Source organism: Garra rufa, chromosome 15 (genome assembly GCF_049309525.1).
Source record: "Garra rufa chromosome 15, GarRuf1.0, whole genome shotgun sequence".
Classification (NCBI taxonomy): domain Eukaryota; kingdom Metazoa; phylum Chordata; class Actinopteri; order Cypriniformes; family Cyprinidae; genus Garra; species Garra rufa.
The window spans coordinates 41,850,655-41,871,475 of record NC_133375.1 but is presented as its reverse complement, the minus strand read 5'-3'; the positions used below and the strand labels follow the sequence as shown (position 1 = coordinate 41,871,475).

Here is a 20,821-nt window from a genome sequence, read left to right as displayed (position 1 = left end):
GGCACTTACCTCACCTCTCTGGACGGACATGAAAGCTGCTTCACATGTCTGGGCCCTGAACATGCTGAAGCAGCTTTCACGGATGGTTCATGCGTCCACTGTGAACGCATGACCATGGGGATGTTGAAGACTCGCCGCTGGCTCGCGGGTAGGCCCCCCCTCGCGCCCCACGGCCGGCGGTTGGACCGGAGAAGTTTTCCTGCCGCTGTGGCGAGGCACGAGGGGGATTTACAAGTCCTGGTGCCAAACGTACCGCCGGCCCCAAAGGCCCTGCGGTCTTCCGCCCGTCAGCATACCCCCGTCGAGATGCCAGAGCAGTACGCCTCCCCGCCATTCGGGCTGGGTGTCTCCTTTGGCGCTCCACAGGAGGAAGAGATGTCGGTCGCTGCATCAGAGGGAGAGTCAGGGAGTGAGGACGCTCTTCCGGCGGCGCAGCGCCCCTCCGTGGTTGCTGCTCCGTCGAAAAAATAAATAAATAAATAAATAAAAAGAAAAGTGCTCCTCCGAGCCGCCAGGGCGATCGGCCTGGAAGTTACTCCATAACGCCTGCGGCCGATCCTTCTCGGCTGGACGACTGGTTCCTGGGGAGGGCTCCAGCGGCACCGCCACGACCCCCCCCCCCGTGCCATTCTTCCCGGAGGTGCACGAGGAGCTGGTTAAGACCTGGCGGGCGCCTTTTTCATCTCGCCCGCTGCACAGCTCCTCTCCCCTCGCCACCCTTGATGGCGGGGCGGCCAGGGGATATGTGTCGGTTCCCCAGGTCGAGCGCAGCTGACCGGCCGCATCTCCCCTGCGAGCGCTCGTCCGCCCTTGCGGGCCGCGCTTTTCACGCCGCGGGCCAGGTCGCCTCAGCCCTGCATGCGATGGCAACTCTGCAGGTCTACCAGGCCAAGGGGTTGAAACAGCTGCATGAGGGTGGTTCTGACCAAGGCGTGATGCAGGAACTCCGCGCTGCCACCGACTTCGCCCTTCGAGCGACGAAGGTCACGGCGCGGGCCCTTGAGCGACACCTATGGCTCACTCTGGCCCAGATGGCAGACGCCGACAAAGCACGCTTTCTCGACGCTCCCGTCTCCCAGAGTGGCCTTTTCGGCAACACTGTCGAGGACTTCGCCCAGCAGTTCTCGGCAGTTCAGAGACAGACGGAGGCGATCAAACACATCTTGCCCCGCCGCAAAGCTTCCGTCCCACCGCCGGAGACGCCGCCTCCGCCTGCACGTCGCCGAGGGCGCCCCCCTGCGGCCGCAACATCCACAGCTCTGCCCCCCGTGGAGGCCCATGACGCCAGGTTGGCGGAAGGGGCCCGCAAGCGCAGAGCCAGTCGCAGGAGAGCGGCGCCGCCCGCGGCACAGGGACCGGCCCGAAACACCCGCAAGAAAACTGCGAAACGTCCCTGACGCGGGCCTCCAGAGGTGATTGAGACTGCTCTTTAGGGGATGCTGACATCTACGCTCTCCGCTCCCGGTGGAGGGCCGGGGGCCACTGTGTTCTTCAATGCTGCCTGTCACTCTACGTCTGGCTGGTCCCCAGACTGAGGTAGACACTCTCCTCGTGAGCCCGAGGGCTGAGGCAGATCATATCCCTCTTCGCTGGGTACTCCCAGGCAGAGATGTAATTCCGTTCGCGTCCTGGCAGTTTTCCAGGCAGAGCTAATTCAGTCCCTCTCGTGCTGGCTGTTCCCCAGACAGAGTTTGGACTACTCTCCTCGAGCGCCTGATTTTAGCATGGCTAGCAAGTCGCTAGCATGATTTTAGCATGATTAGCAAGTCGCTAGCATGATTTTAGCATGACTAGCAAGTCGTTAGCATGATTTTAGCATGATTAGCATTTTGTTAGCATGATTTAGACAGATAGATAGATAGATAGATAGATAGATAGATAGATAGATAGATAGACAGATTTATAGACAGATTTATAGAGATAGATTCATAGATAGATAGATAGATAGAGAGACAGATTAATAGATAGATAGATTCATAGACAGATAGACAGATAGATCTAGTGATGCATTTCTCACATCACTATTTACATTTGCACAACAGTTAATGCATTTCTCAAAACAATTAGTACAAACTGCAAAACCTAGTTGATAACCTGCAAAAGCATGTCACTTGCTCAAAATGGATAGCTCATTCCTCAAAAGCAAGTATTCATGTCAATGAACGTGTCAGTGTCATCAAGATGAAAAGTCCTGACATCATTGTTTATGAACAAGATAGTCAAATGGCTTTGTCATGTTTTCATTATGACAGTTTACTCTGTAAATTTTTTCCAATGCAAAAAAGTCAGATTTTGGTGACACTCTCTGAAAATGTTCAAGACAGCACTATATACTATGTTGCACAGCCATTTGAAAACTAAAGTTAGACATTACTGTTTTTAGTGAGGTATCTGAATAATTGAATTTACAGTGGCTCGCCCAACATTTGGCTGCACCCTTCGACCAGCCTCAGCCATTGTGAGGCCGTGATTGACAACATGATCCACAATTGTAGCCCTGATTTCATTGGGAATCCACCTATGTACTTGGCCTCTTCTTCCTCTTCCCCTGTTTTGTCCCTTTTCCCTTCCTCCCCGCACCCTCACCCCTCTTCCACGAGGCTGACCTTCCATTTCTTTGTCACAGTATTGTAGAAATGGTACACACTATGTCCTGCTTGGATCATATATGCTTGTGAAGTGGGGGTTTATGGGATTCTGTTCTGAGTGATTGTAGAGAAGTGGCTTATCATTGGTTGCAACTAATGCTTCACACACCACTTCTCATCAGTGAAAGCTGAGGTTCACCTGAGAGAAACTGTTCAATTTAGAAGACATTTTCAGGAAAAAAAAATATATGTATTTAAAAATTTTTTACAGTTTTTTACAATCGTTTTTGCACTAATAACAGAACCGTAATGTCATTTTTCAAAACTCTAGACACATAATTAACAAACCAATTATCAAAATGCACATTTTTCAAACCACTTAACACATTTTTCAAAAGCTTGGATACAATACATATAAGCCAAAGATCATTTGTTCATTGAACTTAAATCACCTGTTCAAAATGACACAACTTAACATCAAAGTATTACTATTTCAAAATGCAACTCACATATTACATCTGAGATGAGTGTGCATTCATTTCATTACAAAGATTGAACTATCAGTTGATACATCTGCTTAAAATGATAAGTAACTGTTGCATTACCCTTGAAGCATAGCTTTTATGGAAAATAGAGCATGTTTCAGGATAGATCATTTGACACCAGTTACCACAGAATATGGCCCAGATGGACTACACTACACTCTCAGAAAGAACGGTACAAAACTATACCTTTTAGGGTACAAGTAGCTGTCACTGGGGTGTTACCAAGGGTACAATTTTTTGGGTACATAATTGTACAATAAGGACCCATTGTGTACCTTTTTTTTTTTTTACTGTGTACCTATGGATGTCATATTTCATTCTTTATCAGATATGGTTTGTATGGCCCCATGTACCTCTTTTACAGAACACATTTTCATATTCAACATTACTGAATGCAAGATGTCATTTTTATGTTATTGCTTTTGTGGTTTTAATGAGTTAATGGCTACCCTGGTAAAAAAAAAAAAAAAAAAGAATGTATAAGGAACGTTGGTACACCAATTAGCCCTGCTGAAAAAAAAACAAAAAAACATCCAAAACCAGCCTAGGCTGTTTGGCTGTTTTTAGCTGGTCATTGCTGGTCAGCAGGCTGGTTTTAGAGGGGTATTGGCCACTTTTCTGTCTGGTCAGGCTGGGAAACCACCAGCTAAAACCAGCTAAGCCCAGCCAACCAGCCTAGGCTGGTTTTAGCATTTTTTTTTTTTTTTTTTTTTTTTTTTTCAGCAGGGTACAGTATACTGTAAACTGTATTCTGTACCCTGCTGGAAAAAAAAAACAGCTAAAACTTTGAATCTAAATTTTTTCTTTAGAAAACCTATGCTGAGATTTATTTTATCAGTAAATTCCACATTACAGTATTTCAATGATACCACTGTGTCTGTACTGTTCTCAGTCTACAGTAAAAAAAAAATGAAACCTGAATCACATATTTTGTACAACTTTATTTAATGATTGTACTAGCAAAAACACATTGAAACTATGGGTAACTTGTGTATGGGTGATCTAAAGTAATGTTCCTATAATATTTCACAATAAATTCGTTTTTTGAAACAATGCTTCTGCTAATGCAAGGCTTCTTTAAAGATATGAACGCAATATGCAAAGTTTTGAACACTGTTTTGAGTTTTGTATCTAGAGTTTTGAAAAATGACATTAAGGTTCAGTTATTAGTGCAAAAACAATTGTAAAAAACTGTAATAAAATTTGCTTGACAGATTTTGACAACTAGTTCAACATTTTTGTATGTAATGACTCAAGCAATGAAATGAGGACTATTAGTTTTATATGGAATGACTATTCAGCATACACAAGTTTAGTTAATTTTGACTGACATGACATAAGCAAATGATAATGTTATAAAACAGCAGAGAGTTGTATGAAAGCAATTGATGCATGTCCAAAAGCATTTGCAATTTGTTGGAAGGAATGAGAACCTGCTACTATGATGTGCACAAATGACTAAATGTTGTGGAGGTTGAAGTAAATGTTGTGCAAATGTAAATAGTGTTGTGAGAAATGCACCAAAGTGACTGAGAAACACTGTAATAGATAGATAGATTCATAGATAGATAAATAAAGCTCTAGGAGGAGATACAGTCAGAAAATTTTTCCGCTCAGAAGAAGAATAATAATAATAGGAAGTTTAAATAGAATATCAGTAAGTTGGCTTTCTCAAGCCAACTTAAAGACAGTTAAACACTGATAAAAACTCATAAATGGGCATGGAGGAGGCACTCTATAGCGCCACCTTTTGACAAAAGTTGGTGGGTTAGTTGTAGCTACAGACATCAAACTTTCTAATTTACACCCATTAGCTACGACCAACTACGACCAATAGATCACTCATAGCAGAATCAGACCGTTCACACCAAACTTTGTCAACATGATGCCAAAATACTGAAGATGCTAAATTGTGAACGGCTTTGGGATATCTTGAACGGTGTTGATGTGGTGATTTATGAAAGTAACAGTAAAAAAGATGAAGAGTTGTTTCCATGTATCTTTAAATTGCATTATTCTAACTCATCAAAACTTTTTACATATAAAGAACAAGAAATTCTTAGGAAATACGTGTAGTTTCAAAATGTTATCATGCTCAGAGCCCCCTCAAAAATTAAAAGTGTCATATATGTTTGTCAGATTAAAGCTCTAATACCAGGGATGAACACTAGAGGTTCTCATAAAATAAGGAATCCTTTGACCTCTAAAGCTATTTAGCTCAATCTCAGTGTATAAGAATGACAGTAATGCATAGAATCAGTTCATAAGAACTGTACTGTCAGTGTACTTTTACATAAATATTTTGTATAGATCTGCACCAAACTTCATATGTTTGATAATAGTGCTGGCCTGAACACATCTACATGCCAATAGTCAGTTATAGCGCCACCATCTGGCAGCGGCAAGTTTGGCACATTTAAATGACTTATGACATATTTCTCCTATATTTACTGTATTAAAAGCATACTGCCCACCGTTTGCTGTTTTCCTAAAGCCACCAGTCGGCGGTGAGCCCGGATGTGTTAGAACCCCTGGATGTTAGTACGTCCCCTCGTTCGGATGAGTGCCTCACTGGCCCTCCTCCAGGTACGGCGACAGCGTTGAACAAATGCCTGAACCGAGGGGACAGCTGCCTCGGCGGCCTGGGAAGAAAACAAAGGAGGTTGATAACCCAGACAGCACATGAACGGGGACATACCTGTCGACGACACCGGTAACGAGTTGTGGGCATATTCTGCCCAAGTCAGTTGCTGACTCCAGGATGAGGGGTTGTGGGACGCCAGGCAGCAAAGCATCCGTCTGAGATCCTGATTGGCGCGCTCAGTCTGGCCGTTGGTCTGAGGATGAAAGCCTGACGACAGACTAGCGGAGGCACCAATTTGCCGACAGAAATCTCTCCAAAAGTGGGAAACGAACTGGGGCCCCCTGTCAGAAACCACATCTTCCGGAAGCCCGTGGATCCGGAAGACATGGTCAATGACCACCCGGGCCGTTTCTTTAGCCGAGGGAAGCTTGGTGAGGGGAATGAAGTGAACTGCCTTGGAAAAGCGATCCACCACGTTGAGGACCACCGTATTGCCACTGGATGGAGGGAGTCCGACGACGAAATCCAGGGCAATATGGGACCAGGGACAGGAAGGGATAGGAAGCGGCATTAACAGACCAGCGGAAGGAGAGTTTGTGGACTTGTTTTGAGCACAGACTGAGCACGCCCCCACGAACCGGCGAACGTCCTCCGCCATGGCGGGCCACCAAAACCGTTGGCGGACGGCAGCCAACGACCTCCTCACGCCTGGATGGCACATGACTCTGGACGAGTGACCCCACTGGAAAACGGAGGCGCGGACTGACTCGGGCACGAAGAGCAGACCCTGTGGGCACCTTGACTCCCCGCAGTACTCTTCTGACACGTTCCTCGATCCCCCAGGTAAGCGCCCCCACCACACACCCTGAAGGAATTATGGTGTCAGGAGGCGGTTCGCCTGGTGGAGCGAAGAGCCGCGACAAGGCATCTGGCTTGGTGTTCTTAGAACCTGGGCGGTAAGACAGGGTGAAGTCAAACGCCCAAAGAACAAAGCCCAACGAGCCCGCCGGGCGTTAAGCCGGCGGGCGGCCCGGATATATTGGAGGTTCTTATGGTCAGTCCACACCAGAAAAGGAAGGGCCGCTCCCTCCAGCCAGTGACGCCACTCCCCCAAAGCCAACCGAACTGCCAACAACTCACGGTCACCGATGTCGTAGTTTCGTTCTGCGGGAGACAAACGGTGTGAAAAAAAGGCACAAGGATGTAACTTGTTATCTAGAGGGGCTACTTGGGAGAACACGGCCCCGACGCCCACCTCTGACGCGTCAACCTCCACCACAAATAGCCGGGACGGGTCAGGGGTTACTAAAATGGGAGCTGAAGTGAATTTGAGCTTCAGCTCATCAAACGCCGCTTGGGCGGCCGCTGACCAACTAAATTTGATCTTGGTAGAGGTCAACGTCGCCAAAGGGGCCGACACCTGTCCGAAGTTCCTGATGAATCGCCGATAAAAACTGGCGAAACCCAGGAACCGCAGTAAGGCTTTTCGGGAGTCAGGTGTCGGCCAGTCGGAGACGGCTCTTACCTTACTAGGATCCATTCGGATCCCCTCTACTGAGATGATGTGTCCCAAGAACGAAACTGATTTTACGTGGAACTCGCACTTCTCCGCCTTGACGAACAGCTGATTCTCTAGCAGCCGTTGAAGTACCTGCCGAACGTGCTGGACATGATCCTGATGAGAGGGAGAGAAAATCAGGATATCATCTAAGTAGACAAAAACAAACCTATCAATCATGTCCCTAAGCATGTCGTTGACAAGTGCCTGGAAGACCGCTGGGGCGTTGGAGAGGCCAAAGGGAAGAACCCGATATTCAAAGTACCCCCGGGGAGTGTTAAAAGCGGTCTTCCACTCGTCCCCCTCCCTTATCCGAACTAGGTGATAAGCGTTGCGAAGGTCCAACTTTGTGAAGAACTCTGCTCCCTGCAAGAGATCGAAGGCGAAGACATCAGCGGCAGGGGGTACCGGTTCTTAACAGTGATGTCATTCAACCCTCGATAGTCTATGCAGGGATGCAGAGAGCCATCCTTTTTCTTCACAAAGAAGAACCCCGCTCCAGCCGGAGAAGAGGAGGGACGAATAACACCGGCGGCCAGAGAATCATTTAAATACTTCTCCATCACCTCCCGCTCAGGAGCAGAGAGGGAGTAAAGCCGACCGCGAGGCGGAGAAGTACCAGGGAGGAGGTCAATAGCACAGTCATATGGTCGGTGAGGTGGGAGAGAGACAGCCCGGGACCTGCTGAACACCGCCCGTAGATCATGGTAGCAGGATGGAACCCGGGAGAGATCTATCTCCTCTTCCTGTAGAGACACAGAAACAGACACCGGAGAAGGAGCAGCCACAAGACAGTGAGTATGACAATACAAACTCCAAGAATTTACAGAACTATCTGCCCAGTTAATGAACAGCCCGTGAAGAGTGAGCCAGGGGTGACCCAAAACCATAGGGGCAGAAGGGGACTTGCACACTAAAAACCAGAGCTCCTCCCGATGATTCCCCGAGGTAAGGAGACTCACCGAGTCCGTGAGTCTGTGAGAGCCTCATCAAAGGTCGGCCGTCGAACCCATGAGCAACAATAGGCGATGGAAGGGGTTGGAAGGGAATTCCCCGAGCACGTGCCCACTCCTCATCAATGAAGTTTCCCTCTGCACCCGAGTCAATGAGAGCTGACCCCTTAAAAGAAGCGTGTTTAGTAATTATGGACACAGACAGCATAGTACGAGACCCATGAGTGGAGGAAAAGGCTGTACCACTCAAATTAACCCTTTGTGGTGGACGGGACTGTTTAGCAGGGCAGGACTGAGCGCGATGACCTTGAGCTCCGCAGTACAAACAGAGACTTTCTAGCAGGCGGCGCTGTTTCTCTTTGGCAGTTAGGCGTAAGCGGTCGACCTGCATAGGTTCACATTCCTCAGAACTCGGGTCAAGAGTAGACGTGAGTGGCTCAGTGTGCGTACGAGCACGACGGCGTAATTCTCTCCTGGCGTCCAAACGGAGGGCAAGGCTGATTAAATCGTCTAAACGATCCGGAACTTCACGAGCGTACAGTTCATCCTTGAAGGCGTCGTTAAGTCCTTCTAAAAAACGTGCACACAGCGCCTCAGCATTCCACCCACAGGTAGCGGCCGGAGTACGGAACTCCACTGAATAATCTGCCACTGATCGTCTGCCTTGTTGAATGGACGCCAACAGCCTAGATGCCTCCTTACCAGAAACAGACTGATCAAAAGTCTTAATCATCTCTTCTTTGAAACTTTCAAACTCAAAACAGCACCTGGCCTGGGAGTCCCATACAGCAGTGCCCCATTCGCGTGCTCTGCCAGTAAGCAAAGAAATGACGTACGCCACTCTAGAAGTCTCCGATGCATAGGTTCTCGGCTGAAGAGAGAAAACAACTGAATGAGAAATGATTTGCAACTTTTAGGCTCACCGGCATACGTGGGAGGATTATTCACTCGCGGCTCAGATGACAGCGGGGACGGGCAGACCGTTGAGGGTGCCGAGGCAAAACCACTAAGAGTGAGGCGATCGAGGCGTTCCACCAAACCCACGAACTGAGCCGACAAGTTGTCAACTGAATGGCGCGTGGATGACAATTCCTGTTCGTGACTGCCCAACATCGCTCCTTGAAGTTCCAATGCAGACTGCAGAGACGATTCCTCCGCTGGGTCCATTGTTGGTCAGTGCGTGGTGTCAGGACAGATGGGACCCAAGAGCGGAATGAAGCAGAGAAAAATACTTTATTAGCCGGAGGCACAGGCAAGAGGGTATAAGCCCAACATAAATAGTCCGTAGACAGAAAAAGAGTCAGTTCCGAGATCCAAAAATCCAAATAATCCAAACCCCCTCTGGGGGGAATGCTCAGCCTCCGTGAGCGCCAGGGGAAAAAGGCAACGAATCCGAATCGGCAGGCAGGAGAATAGTCGAGCGGAACAGGATCGAGCGAGGTGCAGACAGAGATGAAAACGGCAGGCTGGAACAGCGTCGATAACCAGAGCAGGAGTCAGATCCACAGGGACAATCCGGGAAAAGCGAGCACTAGAGACAGAGCAAACGTTACACCAACTGGGCAGAAAAATAATCTAGATACTTGCGAAGACTGGAGACAGACAGAAGAAGAGCTCGTAAAACTCTCAGAACGCACTGACATGGTGCGAGAGAAACAGCCAGAAGAAATAGACAGACTAATCAAGCGAAGCAGGTGTGCTAAACAAGCAGCGCACTGATTGCAGACGGCAATCAGCTGGCGCTGGAAAAAAAAAACAGGAAAGCTACAAAAGATAGAGAAGGAGAGAGAGAAACCAAAACGTATAAAAGAGGATAAAAATAAGACGAAACGAATAAAATGAATGAACACAATAAAAATAGAAAAACCCCAGAAAAACGGACAGATCAAACTCGAGTCCTGACATTAGGATGCTTGAGAAAATCTTGAACTATTTGGAATGGTATAGAACTTTGGATTTTCCCATAGACTGTGACAGTTTGCAAAGGGTATGAATAATTTTGGACATGCCACTTTTTGTTCAAATGTAAATAAAAGTCAAGTAATTTTTTTTTCCACAATTATGCCTCTTGTACATCGTCTTATTATCTTTTGGGAGAAGCCTGTGTCATTTCCAGTCCAAAAAAAAACCTGCTGGTTGAATAAAAATAACTTTAAGTCAGAATTTGCCAGGAGTATGAATAATTTCGGGCTTGACTGTATATATATACATACTTGAAATCTTGAAGAAATGTTCAAGTGAAATTTTGCATCACTGCATCATTTTGGATTAAGCAATGACCTTCTGATATGTCAGTCTGGAGCAGAGGAAGTTGCAGTGGAAGAAAGAGGAGGACGAAAGGAGGAGAAACACTCCTGATCCATCCGTTCCTGCAGGACACACTCAGTCCCTCAAAGATAGTATGTCTTCATTAACAGTTTCTCCTTTAGCTTATGATTATTCATGAGAGGACTGATTGATTTCTGTGTGTCTGTAGCTCATAGGTCTCTGGTCAGTGAGCTTCTGTCTCTCCAAGTGAAAGCCGACACAATGAGCATCCGCTCTCGATGCGCTGTTTTAATTTTGCTTTTTCATCACATGCTTGACACTATAAAGAGATTTGTAACTCAATATGATGCATATTAGTGACAGAAATCATTCATTTCTTTTTTGCAGATCACATTCCGTGTTCATGCTTTGGTTAAATAATGAGATTAAACAGCCATAATCATGAGAATAAAAATCATAATTATGAGAAAAACATCAAAATGATGACATACTAAATCATAATTATGAGATTAAATGAGAAATGATGACATAAAAATCTATGTTTTTGTTTTTCACAAGTTCAAATTTTCATCTCATTCTTATGATTTAGTGTGCAATAATTTTGACTTTATCTCATAATTGTCTCATAATTATGTATTTATCTTATAATTGACTTCTTATCTCATAATTGACTTTTATCTCACAGTTATGACTTAGTATGTGACACTTTTGACTTTATCTCATTTTTATGACTTTTTATCTCATAATTATGACTATGATTAACCAAAGTAAAGAGAAATGGGTGTCGATTGTATTTGGTGGATTTGTTCAAAAGTTCAGAATTGTCTGTAAATTAGGGACTTATACATCTAGATTTTGTAATCAAAAGTATTTCTGCTGCCATGTACAGTAACAGTTGTTGAATGTCTACTATGGCAAGGTGCTGAGTTTAAATGGATCATAATGCTGTCATTTAGTATGATTTTAGTAAATCTTTATATTTCACAGTTTTGATCTGTCATTGAAATTAATTTTAGTATTGCAATACTAAAAAGTGGTGCTTTTATACATTACACAAGCTTTGATACGCAGTAACTGCACCAACCACAAAAACTATCTTTGTACATCAGAAAAATAAACACACAGCGTTTGTTTTATAATGTTAATTAAGTTCCATAAAGGACCCAAAAAATATTTGGATCACACCTAATATCTAAATGTAAAAACAATTTTACTTAATGTCATTTAATCAACTGGTGTGGTATTTCTATTGAGTGTGAAAAATGTAATCTTTCTTTATTATAATATAATTTGTGACCCTGGACCACAAAACCAGTCATATGTAGCACGGGTATATTACCAATAACCAACAATACATTGTTTGGGTCAAAATTATAGATTTTTTTTATGGTAAAAATAATTAGGATTTTAAGTAAAGATCATGTTCCATTAAGTAATTTCGTAAATATATCAAAACTAAAAATTTTATTAGTAATATGCATTGCTAAGAACTTCATTTGCACAACTTTAAAGGTGATATTGTTAATATTTTGACTTTTTTTCACCCTCAGATTCCACATTTCAAATAGTTGTATCTCAGCCAAATATTGTTATATCCAGTGTTGAGGAAAGTTACTTTTAAAAGTAATGCATTTTTATGGAAAAGTAATGTGTTAGGTTACTTTTGCGTTACTTTTTAAATCTGGGCAGGGCTTGGTTGTTTGTTTTTAATATAAAAAGTTGTATTTTTGGCAAATGTAAAAGCCTTTTCGCAGCAAAAGTAAATTCATGTCTGTACAGTAGACCACAGAAGAAAAAATGTCAACTCTTCAGAAATAAAAAAAAAGGAAAACAAATGTTAGATTATCTTGAGTCATTTTTGCTTATTGGTATGGATGAATTGAATCATCGAAGGTCGGCAGCAAAGACATTGGTTAATAAAATGCGATTAAATACATAAAGGATATTTGTATTATTTAACATATTTAATTAATGCAGGTTTGCATTGAATTTCAATGTTTTTATTTATTTTGAAGAACACTGTTTCTGTTTTTTTAGTGAGTGAGATGAATTGATGCATGTTGACATTTATTCTAGAACTAAACTAAATCTTACTAACAATTTCTCTCAACATGGGGACAGGAGAGCTTTTAATCAATAAATGGGAGGAAAAAGTAACTGGCAGTACTTATTTGAAAAAGTAACTCAGATATTTTCTTGTCAATTAAAAAGTAATGCATTACTTTACTAGTTACTTGGAAAAAAAGTAATATTACCTAACGTGTTGTAATGTGTTACTCCCAACACTGGTTATATCCTAACAAACCATACATCAATGCTTTATTTATTCAGCTTTTAGATGATATTTAAATTAAGTTTTAATATATTCACCTTTGTGACTAGTTTTGTGGTCCAGGGTCAAAAATGTTAACGTAACATTCAGAAGTGTGCCTAATTTGAGCTTCCAAACGTACATTAATTTTATGGTGAGTAAATTTATCAGTGACGGGGCGTGTCCGTATATATAAATATTAAATGAAATCTCTGATTGGTCAACGTAAAAGAATGGGGCGTGACCTCTAAGCCCCGCCCCGCCATAGTGCGTGGCTACTACAGCGCTAATGCTAAGGCTTTGTCCTGTAGTCTTGGACGTTTGCTCAGCTGTAGTTCTGAATAGTAAAAAGTCAAAAATAAACACATTTATCCACACACATTATAAATTATTCGCAACTATGAGTAAAAGAAAAGCGCCACAGGAAACTCTGAACGAAGGAATCACAGATTTCCTCATAGGTGAGTTTTGCTTATGACAGCTCAGGTTAGCATTCGGCTAAGCTAACTGGACCTTTAAATGCCGAATGAATAGAAACGCATTGTTTTGTTGATATAACGTCTGTTTGAAGCAAGGAAATTCACCTTAGTGGGATATTAGACGTATTATTGCATCTGACTGGAAAAGAAATGGCAATGATCAGCATTTTTTGCAGTTTAAAACATGTTATTAGAGATTAGTGCTTCATCTACGTTACAAAATAAAAGCACCCAGTGTTTATGTTCGTTTTTAATTTACAAGTAAAATAAATAATATTTGAGATGTCATACTAAATATTTTTATTTATGTTTAAATATGTTTATATTTAGCTCATATTGTTTGGTAGGTATGGTCCGATTCTCCTGATTGTTTTGTTTTGTTTACTCGATAAATGTCAAATGTCGAAAAGCATTTTGTAGTAATATTATCCAGCTACTACACTGAGGTATATCTGATCATTTAGTCTAAATGTTTTTCTTGTTTTAGAGTTGGCAAATTATGAGAGAAATGTCAACAGGGCCATACATAAATACAATGCTTACAGGTAAGCTCTATCTAAAATGTGTAATAATGCAAGATATAATATCATTACTAGACACATGACATGTGTAACTTGCATTTAGTCCTGTCTGGTGTTTTTTTTATTATTTTTTTTATTATTATTACAGAAAAGCAGCATCAGTGATCGCCAAATACCCTCAGAAGATCAAAAGTGGGACAGAAGCAAAGAAACTGGTACAGATTTTTAGCTTTTACTAGTATTAGTGTCCTGAAATGTGAGTAATATTTGATATTTTATTTATTCCAGTAGACAGTTTTTTTTTATATAAAGAATTGCTTTTTCTCTCAGGATGGAGTTGGTGCAAAAATAGCGGAGAAAATCGACGAGTTTTTGACGACAGGAAAACTCCGCAAGCTAGAAAAGGTATTTGAGTGTGTTATAAATACATGTTTTATAGTTGATTTAACCTTTGAGAAAGCATATGGGTCAAAGACGTTAAGATGTCCATGTCAAAACTAAATTTAAAAGAGATTTTATATCCATAGAAAGCACATTAAATGTAAGTAAAGTGTCTGCTTTTAAGGTTTCAAGTACATTTTTGAAAAATAAAATGTCAAAATTTGGCTGAAATAATGTTACATTGTCGTCCGGTGTAACAATATTATGTAATATAAACAACATGCTTATTCTGACTTGTACATATTAAAATATATTAAAGATTAATTAAATATTAATCTAATATTACTGGGCAATTTTAAAAATGTAGAATTACAACAAATTAGGATTTGAAGTGAAAGTAATTTGTCTCTTGATATGTCATAAATAGTTTTTTGTTGTTGTTGTAAGTATGCCTGAGAACATTGTTACAATGAATGACATTTTACTGGGTGTCTTCTGTAAATTGGGAAAAAATGTATAATTTTTTTTTTTGAAAAACAACAATTTAAAGCAGTATTACACTTTTTTTAAACGCTTAAACCCTTTGTCGTCTTTGACCCATATACATGTGCATATGAGAAACAGATCTGTATACTATCATGTTCATGGTCTGTTCGTCCTGTAGATTCGCAGTGATGACACAAGCTCATCCATCAACTTCTTAACCAGAGTGACTGGAATTGGGTACGACGCCCCTTTATTTCAAGTGAATAATAACAATAGTGCTCTTTAAAACTCAAAACTCACACTCTTTCTCTGTTTTTTCAGTCCTGCTGCAGCCAGAAAGTTTTTTGATGAAGGTGTCAGAAACTTAGAAGGTTTGTATATATGATTATTTTGCAAATATAAATGTATTTGCTATCACATGCATGTGTTTTCATTTAAATCTAATGTTTTAGATCTGAAGAAGATCGAACACAAACTCAACCACCATCAGCAGATCGGATTAAAGTAAGTCTTGATTTGATTAGATAAAATAGTGAATTGTTCACATAAACAATATTTATCTGGCTTTGTGTTAATGCTGATCAAGATCAGGGGGTTTTAATCTTTTATATGCTACAGGCTCACATATTTATTATAAATATGTAAATATGTGTTTAATTGGGTTTTGCAATATGATTCTGTTCATTAAAAATACTATAAATGTGAAAGTTGTAATATACTATATGGTTTTATTGTAATTGCTTTTTTTCTGTTTATTGTAGATACTGTACTTATATTTAAATATTTGTTAATTATTTATTTTAAGATTTTTTAATTTCAATCATTTTAATTTCAATGTATTTATTTTTGTCTTTTAAAAAAAATAATGTAAAGTTTATTGTAATCAAATTATTTATTTAGTTTGTGAATTTTTAAAAAAGTATACTCTTAGTGTTTTCATTTATTTTTGTAAAAAAATTATTATTAGAAAATAAATCAAATAATGCACAAATCAAATATTTGTCCTATAGATCGTGATTTATAGGACAAATATTTGTTTTGTGCATTTTACATATTTTTTTTTAATAATGTATGCATTCTGTATTATCAATAGTGTTTTTATTTTCATGCTTTTGTCTTCATCTATTAAAGGTACTTTGAAGAATTTGAGAAGAGAATCCCTCGTGCAGAAATGCAGAAAATGGAGGTTGGAGTCTGTTTCAATAATCCTCACATTTTATTTCTACAGATTTATAAAGTCTCACTGTGTTTAATGGATGTTTTCAGGCTCTGATATTGAAGGAACTGGATCTGGTGGATCCCGAGTACATCGGCACCATCTGCGGCAGCTACAGACGAGGTTATAGATCGTTCTGATCCAGATATTCGATGTCAGTTATCACTTTTATCATCTAAATGTGACGTGATTGCATTTGTTAATGTTCAGGAGCGGAGTCGAGTGGTGATATTGATATACTGCTGACCCATCCGGATTTCACCTCTCAGTCTGAGAAACAGGTAAACATTCAGTTTTATAAACTGGATGTTGATTTAACGCATATATTGTTGTTCCTCTTATAACTGGGATTTTTGTCCTGCAGCCGAAACTCCTTCATGGTGTCGTGGAGCATCTAGAGTCCATCGGCTTTATTACCGACACGCTTTCTAAAGGAGACACTAAGTTTATGGTGGGTCTCTGTCTGTCACACTCTGCATTTTAAATAATAATAATAAAAATAAATGAATAATAAATAAGGCATGTGTTTTTCCTCAGGGTGTTTGTCAGCTGAAGAACGAAGAGGAAGATGAAGAAGAGTGTTTTCACCGCCGTATTGACATCAGGTTTATACTGATTATTTTCATAATAATGTATTTTCTAGTGATATTTTAATACAATTGATAAAATATAACTATTTTATATTTATTTTAAAATTTAAAAATATTTTTTGTCCTTTAATTATATTTAAATTTTATTTTATATTATACACGTCTATATAGATTTCATCAATTAGTTGTAGTTATTTTAATACTTCAATTAAAACTAAACAAAAATAAGAAATGTTGGCAACTAGCTTAAGTACAATAAGCTTTGATGTTTTATTAAACATGGTTATTTCAAATAACATATTTTAGTGTTTTAGTCAACTATAATAACCCCATTTTCTATCTTCTAAACAGATTTTTGATGGTGTTTCTAAATCAATATTTGGCATGCAGTTTAAAGAATTAGTTCACTTCCAGAACAAACATTTACAGAGAACTTCCTCACCCCCTTGTCATCCAAGACGTCTTTCTTTCTTCAGTTGTAAAGAAATAGTTTTTTGAGGAAAACAATTCCGAAATGTTCTCCATATAGTGGACTTCTATGGTGCCCCAAGTTTGAACTTCCAAAATGCAGTTTAAATGGGGCTTCAAAGGGCTTTAAACGATCCCAGTTGAGGAAGAATGGTCTTATCCAGCGAAACAATCAGGTATTTTATTTTTAAAAAATCAGTATATACGCTTTTATATGCATGCATGCTCTGTGTATTCCGATTGAAGACAGTTAGAGTTTGTCGAAAAACTCCCATCTCGTTTTCTCCTCCAACTTAAAAATCATCCTACATCGCTGTTTTACCTTTTTTTGTAAAGGGTGTTTGACCTTCTTTGCAAATTCACTTTGTAAACACTGGATTGGTACTTCTGCAGGGATATAATTGGAGGAGAAAATGAGATGGGGGATTTTTTGACATACCCTTACTGTATTGAACGAAAATGACAATCGTTTCCCAAGATCATACCCGTATTCCTTAGCTGGGATTGTTTAGAGCCCTTTGAAGCTGCATTTCAACTGCATTTTTGAAGTTCAAACTCGCAGGCACCACAGAAGTCCATTATATAAAGACCATTCCTGAAATTTTTCCTCAAGTCAAATTTTTTTTTACGATTGAAGAAAGAAAGTCATGAACATCTTAGATGACAAGGGAGTGAGTAAATGATCTGTACATTTTTCTGGAAGTGAGCTAATCCTTAGTTACTTCTGAGAGTAATATAACTAGACTAAAATAGACCAAAATGTAAAATATACAAATGACTAATTTAAAATCTAGTATCTCATATTACAAAACCAGAATCCACAATCATTCCCGCCATCTGTAGTAGAGAACATCCTGTTTGATCATAGTATTTCCTTATAGCAAATGTCACATTTGAGGTATTTCCAGCATAGTCCTCATGTGTTTCTCTCTTTCTGCATCTGCAGGCTTATTCCAAAGGATCAGTATTACTGCGGTGTGTTGTACTTCACTGGCAGTGACATATTCAACAAGAACATGAGGACTCACGCTTTGGAGAAGGGCTTCACACTCAACGAATACACCATTCGTCCACTGGGCGTCACTGGTGAGACTCACATTTTTACATCATTGGATGGAAGAAAATTCTATAAACTTGTGCATACTTTCAATTTCTGTCCATTCAAATGTGTAGTTGACTCACTGCTGGTTTGTCACATGACTCTTTGATTCAGGTGTGGCTGGAGAGCCTCTGCTGGTGGACAGTGAGAAGGACATCTTTGACTACATCCAGTGGAAATACAAGGAACCAAAAGACCGCAGCGAGTGAATCAAAGAAAGAGCCTAAATTCAACCTCAAACTGTGTGTGTGCTGTTCATTTAGGTCATATTAGTGTATTTTAAGAGTAGAAGAGACAGTTAGTGAGAGATGTGTATGTGTTTTAAAGTTGTGAAAGCAGCTACACAATAGTAGTTGATGGTGCTTTTTTATTAATAATAATAGCCATGCTTAATATTTGGTTTTAAATCAAAGAGTGAAGTGAGAGAGAGAGAACAAATATTACATTATGAGACTGTCATTCTTTCAGTTTAGCAGCAAACATGTCTTTATTTCAGCATACTCACTGGTATGGAAGAAACAAAAAAATATGAATGATTGTCTGTGGTTGTGTTATTTAAAGTCTGTTATGATGTCTTGGGATATTTTTATTTAGATACTAGTCCATTATAATGTGAGACAAAAGATTCAAGGTTGTGTCAAAATTTGGATTCTATATTAAAAGTCCCACAAATCAGTTCAGGTCGGTTTCATTTTCTGTATTTTCTTTTCTCAAATGCCTGACATGGGTGTGTATGGTTCATACATAAGTTTTTTTTTTTTTTTTTTTTTTTTATACATGTTGTTCTTCATTTTGACAAGTTAATTTTACAGTGAGGAAAAAAATAGATCCCCTGCTGATTTTGTGCATTTGCCCACTGACAAAGACATGATTGATTGAATTGATTTGCATTTGAATGAGTGAAATAAGTATTTCATCCCCTATCAATCAGCTAGATTTCTGGCTCCCAGGTGTCTTTTATACAGGTATCAAACTGAGATTAGGAGCACTCTCTTAAAGGGAGTTTCAGTTTATTACCTCTATAAAAGACACCTGTCCACAGAAGCAATCCATCAGATTCCAAAGAAGAAACACAAAATAACTGTCAATCTCCATCGGTCTGGGGCTCCATGCAAGATCTCACCTCGTGGAGTTTCAATGATCATGAGAATGGTGAGGAATCAGCCCAGGGGCCTCATTTATAAAAACTTGCGTAGAAACCATCCTTGATTTTATCTAAGAACTTTTCTGATTTGATCGTAAGAGCGATTCAGAGAAACGAACGTACACACGAAATCCATGCGTACGCCAGTCATTCGGTTATAAATCACAAATGATCGTGGAATTGTGTGCAGCTGAATGTTCCACCGTCGAAACGCCCCTGCTTAATTAATTAACATATAAAATGAGCTCATTCCTAAAGCAAAAACTCTGTGACAATGGCAAGTAAAAAGGAGCGCAAGAAATCAAATTATAGTGAGGCTGAACTATCTGCAATACCAGGCATTACCACAAGGAAACGGTCGTACGCCAAGCTGGAATCTGACGTGGAGATAAGTACTTTTCCACGTCAAAGACGGTTTTTATAAATCTGTACTTTGACGTGGATTTGATCGTACGAACACTCTAAGATCAAATCAGTGCGTAAGAAAGTTTTATAAATGAGGCCCCAGGACTACACAGGAAGATCTTGTCAATGATCTCAAGGCAGCTGAGACCATAGTCACCAAGAAAACAATTGGTAACACACTATGCCGTGAAGAACTGTAATTCTGCAGCGCCCACAGTGTCCCCCTGCTCAAGAAAACACATGCACAGGCCGGTCTGAAGTTTGCCAATGAACATCTAAAACATTCAGAGAAGAAGTGGGTGAAAGTGTTGTGGTCAGATGAGACTAAAATCAAGCTTTTTGGCATCAACTCAACACCTCCGTGTTTGGAGGAGGAGGAATGCTGTCTAGAACCCAAGAACACCATCCCCACCGTCAAACATGGAGCTGGAAAGATTATGCTTTGGGGGTGTTTTTCTGCTAAGGGGACAGGACAACTGCACCGCATCAAAGGGATGATGGACGTGGCCATGTACTGTCAAATCTTGGGTGAGAACCTTCTTCCCTCAGCCAGAGCATTGAAAATGGGTCGTGGATAGGTATTCCAGCATGAAAATGACCCAAAACACATGGCCAAGGCAACAAAGGAGTGGCTCAAGAAGAAGCACATAAAGGTCCTGGAGTGGCCTAGCCAGTCTCCAGACCTTAATCCCATAGAAAATCTATGGAGGGAGCTGAAGGTTTATTTGCCAAACATTAGCTTCAAAACCTTAATGACTTGTGGAAGATCTGCAAAGAGGAGTGGGACAAAATCCATCCTGAGATGTGTGCAAACCTGGTCGCCAACTACAAGAAACGTCTGACCTCTGTGATTGCCAACAATGGGTCAAAAACTTACTTCACTCATTAAAATGCAAATCAATTTATAACTTCTTAAAAATTTGTTTTTCTGGATTTTTGTTGTTGTTGTTGTTGTTGTTATTCTGTCTCTCACTATTAAAATAAACCTACCACTGAAATTATAGACTGATTTCTTTGCCAGTGGGAAAACTTACGAAATCAGCAGGGGATCAAATATATTTTTTTCCTCACTGTATCGTCTCAAATTTTCTTTTCTGTGACATTTTGCTTCAGAGCTGAAGGTGCAGATGCCCTGAGACAGCAGTATATTTATATATAAAACATATTTGTGTGAGAAATATGTGTGTGAGATCCTGACATTTACCTGGGTGTGGTGAAAGCATAA

General features: G+C 40.4%; 1 protein-coding gene across 1 annotated transcript; it reads left to right on the top strand.

Moving 5' to 3' along the window:
• The first annotated feature begins 13,097 nt into the window (after window positions 1-13,097).
• On the top strand, window positions 13,098-18,722 carry polb (polymerase (DNA directed), beta). Its single transcript, XM_073818687.1, has 14 exons — window positions 13,098-13,268; window positions 13,774-13,831; window positions 13,956-14,022; window positions 14,138-14,212; window positions 14,853-14,911; window positions 14,996-15,045; window positions 15,127-15,178; window positions 15,806-15,860; window positions 15,941-16,013; window positions 16,101-16,171; window positions 16,255-16,341; window positions 16,428-16,495; window positions 17,895-18,034; window positions 18,162-18,722. The coding sequence occupies exons 1-14, from the start codon at window positions 13,208-13,210 to the stop codon at window positions 18,254-18,256; spliced, it is 1,011 nt and encodes a 336-aa protein (XP_073674788.1). The 5' UTR covers window positions 13,098-13,207; the 3' UTR covers window positions 18,257-18,722.
• The last annotated feature ends 2,099 nt before the right edge of the window (window positions 18,723-20,821 follow it).